The 9,326-nt window shown below is 46.1% G+C and overlaps 2 protein-coding genes across 5 annotated transcripts in view; one reads left to right on the forward strand and one right to left on the reverse strand.

Annotated features, from left to right (window-relative positions):
- HEATR4 (HEAT repeat containing 4) overlaps positions 1 to 2,063 on the reverse strand; it is a 62,454-nt gene extending 60,391 nt beyond the window's left edge. For all 4 annotated transcript variants that reach the window (XR_007774917.1, XM_050957129.1, XM_050957130.1 and 1 more), the window contains exon 1: positions 1,999 to 2,063. The gene's annotated coding sequence lies outside the window, so the exon portion shown is untranslated. The remainder of the gene's footprint in view (positions 1 to 1,998) is intronic.
- On the forward strand, positions 1,919 to 9,266 carry LOC127052971 (acyl-coenzyme A thioesterase 1-like). Its single transcript, XM_050957142.1, has 3 exons — positions 1,919 to 2,647; positions 4,381 to 4,583; positions 8,286 to 9,266. The coding sequence occupies exons 1-3, from the start codon at positions 2,188 to 2,190 to the stop codon at positions 8,886 to 8,888; spliced, it is 1,266 nt and encodes a 421-aa protein (XP_050813099.1). The 5' UTR covers positions 1,919 to 2,187; the 3' UTR covers positions 8,889 to 9,266.
- Positions 9,267 to 9,326: the final 60 nt, after the last annotated feature.

The raw sequence follows: 9,326 nt of genomic DNA on the forward strand, positions 1-9,326 counted from the left end.
ACATGCTCGTTTAAAGTTGTGCAATGCTCCCTTCTAATGTCATTTGGCAGCCACCTGCTTTGTCCACTGCTTGCAGGAAGAGCAGCCCATTGCAGCTAGCTGGTGGGGGCTTGGAACCAGGGTGGACCGGCAGCCTCCCTATCAGCTCCCTGCTCCCCTAAGTTTCCTTTGCTGCAGCTGCCCAGCAGGCTATCAATCAGCAGTTCAGCTGTCCCAACCCCCACTGCCATGTGCTGCTCCTGCCCTCTGCCTTGGAGCTGCTCCAGAGACTCCTGCTTGCTGTGCAGGAGGGGAAGCAGGGGGGGCTAATGTCAGGGTGTCCCCCTCCCCCTTGCTCCTGCACTCCGCTTACCTTCTCTCTATATAGAGCAGGGAGGGGACACTGACGGAGAGAGACAGAGAGAGCTTTGGGCAGCAGCTGCTGTCTCAATTTCCTGATCCCCTTAAAAAGACAATGCACTTAAGAGTGGTTCAGTTTACATAAAGGGGTAGCGTGCATCTCTCTCTCTCTCCTATACACAAGGTGTATGTCTGTCTCTGTCTGCTATGCTATCTCACCTCCCTCCTGTTCGTGCTGCCTTGATGAGAGGCTACATTAACAACAATGTGTGCTAATTCATCATTTAGCAGCAAGGCAGTCCCTGGGAAATATCCCTCCCTCTTCCACCCTCTAACTTCAACACCTCAACTAAGCTTCACAATCATCATAGCTGTGAACAGTATTAAATGGTTTGTTTAAAATGTATACTGTGTGCATATCTATATAATATATAGTTCAGGGGTTGGCAACCTGCAGCACGCATGCCAAAGACGGCACGCGAGCCGATTTTTAATGGCACACTGCTACCTGCCACCTGCCAGGGTCCCGACCCCACTCAGCCCCTCCGCTCACCTCTCTCTCCTGCAGGGGCAGGAGGCAGAAGCTTGGTCCTGCCAGCAGCCAAGCTTCCCCCTCCCCCGCTTCTTCTCCCAGCATGCTTTCCTGCCCCATCTCCTCTCCTTCCCTGCACCAATCAAATTCAAAACAATTTTCAGAACATCCTGACACTTTTTCAGTATCTCCATAACCACAAATGCAGACGGACTCTCTCAGGAGAAATTACCTCTACTGATCTTTTTCTAGGAAGCGCTCACAATTTGGAATGTGTCAGAGGGGCAAGAAACAATGAGGTGTAGTTACTTAGGGTATGACTACACTTGCAGCTGTACAGCACTGTGAGTTAAACCTGTCTTTGCACAGCTGACTAGGGAAAGCCTTGCAGTCTGTCCACACTATCAGCTGACAGCACACTGTTGTGGCCACATTTGCAGCTACATTGGGAGCAGTGCATTATGGGCAGCTATCTCAGCATTCAAGTGGCTGCAAGGGTGCTTTTCAAAAGGGGAGGTGGAGTGTGACAGGGAGCACGGGAAAGAGACTGGGTTTTTGGGGTGCTGAGAGTGCATAATAATGTTACTCCCCATTTACACTGGAGCAGCAGCATCTCAGCCACTAGGCAACAGCTGCTATTCCTCTGGGGAGGTGGAATACCAGCAGCACTGTACCTGCCTTGCCAGTGTGGCTGGGGAGTGAGGTACAGCGTTGTGGGTGGCTTTATTGCGCTGTAACTCTCCAGTGTAGCCAAAGCCTTACTACATTATATAAAGACCTTTTCAAAGGACACATTTAATTCAGTGTTTAAACTACTTACGTTAATTCATTTTTAATACTATAACACACTTTAAAATAAAACTTTTGACACATTTGGTAAAAAGAAAAAAAGAAAATAATGCAATGTAATTCAGAACAGATCAGAATGACATGGTATCACAGCAACCGCAAGAGAAATAAACAACAGGTTTCAGAGCCAAGGGTGGCAGGGGCCCAGTTGTAAAAGAAAGATCCTGTTGTGACCAACACAAGTCCTCCTTCCTACTGGCTCTTTCGCAGCGGAGAGAGGAAGGGGGAGGGGCCGACAGTGCTACTCTAGAGCCAGTCCGCGCCTCCCGAGCACTCACCCAAGCGCACCCCCTGGGTGGAAGGTGGGCGGCGCGTCAGTCTCCCCGCGCGGCGGCCTTGAAGCCGCCCGGGGCAGACTCCGCGGGGCTGGCACGTTGTGCGCGCAGACGCTGCTGCTCCGATGCCGCCACCGCTTGCTCAGGCGCAGCCCAGCCCGGGCACTGGGAGCCGCCGCCGCCGCCTCCTCCATGGCGCCCAGTGTTCAGTTCTCGCCCGCCCAACGCAGCCTGTTCGATGAGCCGCTGGCCATCGTGGTGCGGGGGCTGTGCCCGCAACAGGCGGTCACTCTCCGCCTGTCTCTGCAGGACGAGGCGGGCGAGCTGTTCCAGTCCTGCGCCCGCTACCAGGCAGAGAGCAGCGGGGAGCTGGACCTCACCAGCTCCCCGGCGCTGCCGGGAGGCAGCTTCTGCGGCCTGGAGCCCATGGGGCTGCTCTGGTCCCTTCAGCCGCAGAAACCCTTCCGGCGGCTGGTGAAGCGGGATGTGCAGAGCCCCTTCTGCCTGGAGCTGGAGGTGTTCGAGGGCCACGGGCCCCTCCCCAGCCGGCTGCTGGCCAGGAGTGCCCACGAGCGGGGCTTCCTGCGGGACGGGGTGAGGAGAATCCTGGTGCGAGAGGGGAGGATCCGGGCCACACTCTTCCTGCCTCCTGGTGAGTAACCGGCTACTGCCCCTAAACCTCCCTCCTCGGGGCTTCCCCCGGCAGCCAGGCCGGGCGCGGCCTCTCAGCCGGCTGAGTCGCGCGTTCCACAGGGCGTCGGGATTTCCCGCCTCATTTCCAGACCGAGTCCCTGTTGCTGAATGTTACACACAACTCAGCCCCGCGCCAAAAGCGAGTGGCCCAGAACCATTCAAAAGCGGGCTTCGCATTAAAGTGCAGCCCCCTCCCGCCTCCAGAAGCAGAACTCCCCCCCCCCCCCCGCTCCCGCAAAGCCTCACATAATGTCACTCCACTAGACCTCACTCTTCCATTCCACATCAGTATAAACACCACACACACAGGAATTTTCATCTTCCAAAATAAACCTTCATACACCCCGGGGGCTCTCAGAGAGTAGCACATTAACTGCCCTGTGGCCCACAGAGCCCCTAACCTAGGGGACACACCCATCGCTATAGTATCTAAGGACCAATGAGGCTGAGCCAAGGATGCAGTCCTCCAAACGCCTTCATAACTTCATTCACTCCATACCCTGAGCATAGCTAACTCCACACAAAATAACAGGGAAGGGAGGTGGTGCCGACAGCAGCAGTGGTCACCTTTATCCTGTGGGTTCTCACCTAAGATGTCGGAGACCCTGGTTCAGTTCACCCTTCTGTCTGATAAGGGATTTGAATCGAGATCTGTCATCTCTCTGAGTGTCCTAACCACTGACTATGGCAGAGGTCCTCAAAGTGTGGGGCATTTACCTTTACTTGTGACTGTAACGTCTGAAGGGTGGGCACCAAGGAGGGCTGCCCCAGTCGGACAGGACGTCCCAGCAGGGGACAGGCGGGGTGGAGGTGGTGAGAGAAAGAGGGCCCTCACACCCCAAAACCCACCTGAGGTCCCTAGGGGTGTGTGGAGAATGTGCAATAACAAATATCCCTTATCAATCATCCAGTTTTGTTTATAACATACTTCTGTAGACACTTTTAGTTGTTTGAGGGCTATTGTCCCTGGACATTCATTCATCCATTTATAAATATATGTAGGGCAATAAATAGATACACAGAATAAAAATGCATGTAATAGAATTAAGCGTGTTTAACTTACAAAAATGATAAAAGTTAATATTTAATAACACATGAGGGACTCCAGCTAACACTCACCACCTGATTATAAAAGGAAGGTAACAACATGTTCTCAGTGAAGTCCAAGACTCTGAAACTTGTCTTCTGCTTTGGTGCACTAGATCTTGGATTTGATTATCTGCAGGACCCATTGCAAGAACCACCTGTTTCTGAGGCCTTCTCTAAGGATGGGGCAAGGTGGAGTCAAACTGAGAGACTGATGAAGGTTTAAAGGAATTGGAGACTTGTATCTGTGATGCGATTGAATTTTTTTTCTTTTTGTTAAATTTTGTTGAATAAATAAGATTTCTGGCACCTAAATCATAAGATAGACATGGGGGAAATCGCAAACAATAATGGCTTGTCAAATAATCTTTGGTTTCTTCAGTAATTGCAAGAATATGTATTATTATCCAGACTGGCACATGGCATAGCAGGTTTTCTATTCTAATCTCTGAAGTATTTAGTAGTTTATGGAGAGCCTAGTGAACCTTAATCTTCTAGTTTTTCTTTACAATCATTTTAGAGCAAAGTAGGTCCAAATGGTTTGAAATTTGGAATGTAAAGGAGGAATTTACAGCTAATTGCATCCCTTTATTTGGTCTCCTACAGAAGAGGGCCCCTTTCCTGGAATCATTGACATATATGGTACTGGAGGGGGACTTCCTGAATATAGGGCAAGCCTGCTGGCCAATCATGGCTTTGCCACACTGGCTCTGGCTTACTATAGCTATGAAGATCTCCCCAAAGATATGAAGGAATTCCATCTGGAGTATTTTGAGGAAGCTGTGAACTATATGTTGCAACACTCACAGGTCAGTTTATTCATGGGTGTTCCCATGATACAGGAACCTCTCATCATAAGGCTGTTGTAAAGCAATATTTGATACACAGCTGCTGTGCTTAAAATCTCATCTCTATCAAAGTCCATTGTAAACAACTTGTATTAGTAATCCTCTGTGACTGGTCTATTTGAGCTTTGCATTTTAGCTGGTACCATTTCCTGGGGCGTGTCTTACTGACACTCCCCAAACCCACCCACCTACACATTATTATCAAATTCTACTGAAGTTGTGTCTGTTTTCTTTTTGAGGGCTGCTGCCGGAGAGTCTCGAGCTTCCAAGGTGGGGGGTGTTTTATTTTTTCTGTAGATTGGCCATAACAGAGTATTTTTATGCATGGCAAGCTTCTGTGATCCACAGCTCAAGGAAGTCCACAAATACTACGTTATCGCCTCTTAGTTTAAGAAGATGTTATGGTCACTACTAAATGTTAAAATTTTGTATTCTGGGACTGCATTTGTTTCCAGTACCTGGTGATGGATATTTTGAGGCCTTGTGTCATAAACAGATAGTTAAGGGTTAATAGAACAGGAGTACTTCATGTCTCTTTTGCCTGTAAAGGGTTAACAAGTTCAGTGAGCCTGGCTGTCACCTGACCAGATGACCAATCAGGGGACAGGATACTTTCAAATCTTGAGGGAGGGAAGTTTTTGTGTGTGCTGTTAGTTTTTGGTGGTTGTTCTCTCTGGGTTCTGAGAGTGACCAGACGTGCAACCAGGTTTCTCTCCAATCTCCCTGATACAGGTTCTTATAGATTCAAAATAGTAAGTACTAGGTGATAAGGCGAGTTAGGCTTATGTTTGTTTTCTTTATTTGCAAATGTGTATTTGCTGGGAGGAGTTTAATTTGTACTTGTATACTTAGGCTGGGAGGGTATTCCCACTGTCTAAAGCTGAAAGACCCTGTAACATATTCCATCTTAAATTTACAAAGATAATTTTTACTGTTTTTTTCTTTAATTAAAAGCTTTTCTTGTTTAAGAACCTGATTGTTTTTTTATTCTGGGGAGACCCCAGGGGACTGGGTCAGGATCCACCAGGGAATTGGTGGGGAGAAAGGAGGGAAGGGGGAGAGAGAGGTTAATTTTCTCTCTGTGTTAGGATTACTTTCTCTCTCAGCGAGAGTCTGGGAGGGGGAGAGAGAAGGGGGGGGAGGTGGATTTTCCTCTCTGTTTTAAAATTCAAGGAGTTTGAATCACAGTAATCTTCCAGGGTAACCCAGGGAGGGGAAGCCTGGGAGAGGCAACGGTGAGGGAAAGGGTTTACTTTCCTTGTGTTAAGATCCAGAGGGACTGGGTCTTGGGGGTCCCCGGGCAAGGTTTTGGGGGGGACCAGAGTGTATCAGGCACTGGAATTCCTGGTTGGTGGCAGCGCTACAAGTACTAAGGTGGTAATTAAGCTTAGAGGAATTCATGCTGGTACCCCATCTTTTGGATGCTAAGGTTCAGAGTGGGGAATTGTATCATGACACTTTGTCTTTGTACAATTTATAATAGCCACAACCACTAGATCCACTCTAATCTACCCAAAAGTCTATTGGTAAAATCCCCTTTCTCTCCCACCATACTGAGCACAGGATGCCCCACCCTCTTTGAAGGCTATCAGTGCCTCCCTCCCCCATTATATTTTATATCATGTTAAAGTTCCATGCCCTTCATCCTTTGAAGGCCCTGCATAATTTTACCCCTACTTCCAGTTCTTTGAAGCCAGTGGAGTTGTAGCTAGTGTTGAAACAGGTGGAGAAGGAGAGTAATCTTAGTAAATTATAGCACAGTCTTTAGTTAAGTGTTCATATTTGAGTGTCTTACACTTGAGCACTCTGCAATCATTATGGAATTAGCCAACCCGGTTAAAATATTTGTAAAGGATTTCATCTATCTCCAAAATCATGCTCCAAATGTAATGAATTTGCATTTATAAATGGGAAACTATATAGGAAAGTACACTGGAAGCACCAGCCACAGTTCAATAGTTATGGTTGAGTATTTTGCACTAAAAGCAGAGGTTCAACTACCAGTATTTGAAGATTACAATGTATCCTCAAAATTACAGCACTTATTCTTTGAGTAAATTCTTATACATTTCTTTCTTTACAAGTACATCATGAGTAGTTTGAGATAAAAACAATAATTTAAATGGGCCCTTCTAAGAATTCTTTTTCTATGAAAAATTATCTTAATAGAATAATATGGACTCTTCAAACTTTCTGAATAGTTAAAACTCACTGAAATTTTGTGCATCAGCTGCAGTTGAAGAAATATTCTCGGGATTAATGTTAATTTTTAGCATTATTATTAACTTAACATTTCTCCTTCAGCGGCAGTAGAATAATAATGATGTTCTACATAGAATTCCATGAAGAACTGGCCCCTTTCAAAATAGCTGCCCTCTCTCATTTTCCCAGGGAGAGTGAAGCCAAGCTGCTTTCACATTGCTGGCCAGGGCAGAAAACATTCCCCTAAGCAACTGAGAAAGGAGGGGCGGGGGGAAGGCCAACCAATCAGCAAAGCAAAAACGGCCAACCAATTGGAGTGGAGGAGAAAAAAGCCAATCTGTGCCAGTGCCCCCTGGAAGAAAGTGCCTAGGGCAGCTGCCCCTAAAACCGGTCAAGGGTGGCTTCCACCAATGACCAGTATGAAGGAGGACAAATTGAATGTACAGTATCTTTAAAAATTGGTTTACTCTCATCTGGGGCTGCAAACCCAATTGAACACTAATTATAATTGTGTGGTTTTTGTATTGCATCAATATAGGCTGTAGTTAAAGTTGTTTGGGTGCCTTAACTGTGTTTTACTATATCTTAATATGTTTGGATTTCTTTAAGTAGAACACTAATTCTGAATTTCCTGGGCTTGAAATACTTGGTGTGAGGATAATTAGTGTGACAACAGCCATCTTACTTGACACCAGGATTCAACTGGGGACCTCCAGAGTTCTAAGCACAAATCTATCTACTGAGTGAGCAAAAGAGCCAGGTTCCATAGCTGGGAGTTGTAAACAACTTGCATCCTCTTTCCCTTAGGCACAGTGGAGGAAGTATAACACACGTCCAGTGTGTACAACAGCATTCTTGAAATGCTTTTCTTTCAAATACCAATACGTACTCAGTCTTAACACCAGTTTATCATAGTTTCTATCTGGGAATTAATATTCAGTACAGATGTCTTCCTCTTCCCCTAACACACTAGATCTGAAAACAACCTAGAATATAGTTGTTTTAAAATGTGTGTATCTGTTTGCAAGGTTTTGTTTTTTTGTTGTTGAGAGTAAGCTCAAACCCAGCTAAAATGCAAGGGACACCCTCGGTGAGCTATAATTAGAAGTGAAGTCGAAGCCATTCCTCAAGCTGTGATCTCAAACTATGCAGAATTGGACTGAGCTAATACATGGATGGAAGAATTAAAGGAAAACCTAGGCAACTACAGGAAAGATTATTGCTGATTCAGTAAGTGGCTTTTCTCCTAGGAGTTATCTGTAATACCATCAATTCGCAATGTAAAAACAGTCACTCCACCCCACTTCACATGTGGCAGCATTCACTAGAGGGTGAATAGATTTCTATTAAGTTCATACAGTTACCAGAGTTTGAGCCCTTTTATCCATTTGGATCTCTATAGAAATGTGAGATTATTAATTTCCATTCAGTGCTAACGAGCTCTCTTTCTCTCCCACTCAGGTTAAAGGACCTGGAATTGGGTTACTTGGAATCTCCAAAGGTGGTGATCTATGTATCTCCATGGCTTCCTTCTTAAAAGGCATTACTGCCACGGTCACCATCAATGGCTCTGTGGCGAATGTGGCTGCAGTGCTTCGTTACAAGGATATTACCATTCCACCTCTTGGCATCAATCTGAAGCGCATCAAGATTGACAAATCTGGGATTGCAGATATTGTGGATGTCTTGAATAACCCACTAGAGGGGCCTGATCGTCAAAGCTTTATCCCACTGGAGAAGGCTGAAGGGCACTTCCTGTTCATTGTTGGCAAAGATGATCATAACTGGAAGAGTGAATTCTTTGCCACTGAAGCCTCCAATCGTTTGCAGGCTCATGGGAAGGAAAAGCCTGAGATAGTCTGTTACCCTGGAGCAGGGCATTATATTGAACCTCCCTTTTCCCCAATGTGCTCAGCCTCAATGCATCTGTTGGTTGGCAGCCCTGTGATGTGGGGAGGTGAGCCCAAAGCTCATTCTGTGGCACAAGTGGATGCTTGGCAGAAAATCCAAGCCTTCTTCCACAAACACCTCAGTGGTAAACAATGTGTAAGAAGCAATCTGTGACACACCTGGCTATAAAGGGCATTTTACAGATAAAATTACTAGTTGTTAAAGTTTACTTGGGTAAAAAAATCTTTCAGGGAGTATAAAAGGGAATTTGAGTGAATAGATCTTTAAGCTGAATTTTTTTGTTCCTCCTCTCCACTTCCCAGGTTGCTGCTGGACCTTAGAGGACCAGAGGGTTTTCTGTTTTCTCAGCCCATGGGACATGACCCACTTGCAAGTCACACCCCACCAGTTGAGGATTAGTGCACAGTAGAGTCTACTGTGAGGGGATTTAGCCATTACATATGATTCTCATTCTAGTCTCATGGCTCGAATTATAAGCAACTGAATTGAAATATCGTCTGTTACTTCTGAATTAAATTTACTTAAACTGTTTGATAAGTTTCAAGATCCAGTGCCTTTCAAATCCAAGCTAAAACTGATTAACTGTAAGAC

The sequence above is a fragment of the Gopherus flavomarginatus genome, chromosome 5 (assembly GCF_025201925.1).
Source record: "Gopherus flavomarginatus isolate rGopFla2 chromosome 5, rGopFla2.mat.asm, whole genome shotgun sequence".
Taxonomy (NCBI): domain Eukaryota; kingdom Metazoa; phylum Chordata; order Testudines; family Testudinidae; genus Gopherus; species Gopherus flavomarginatus.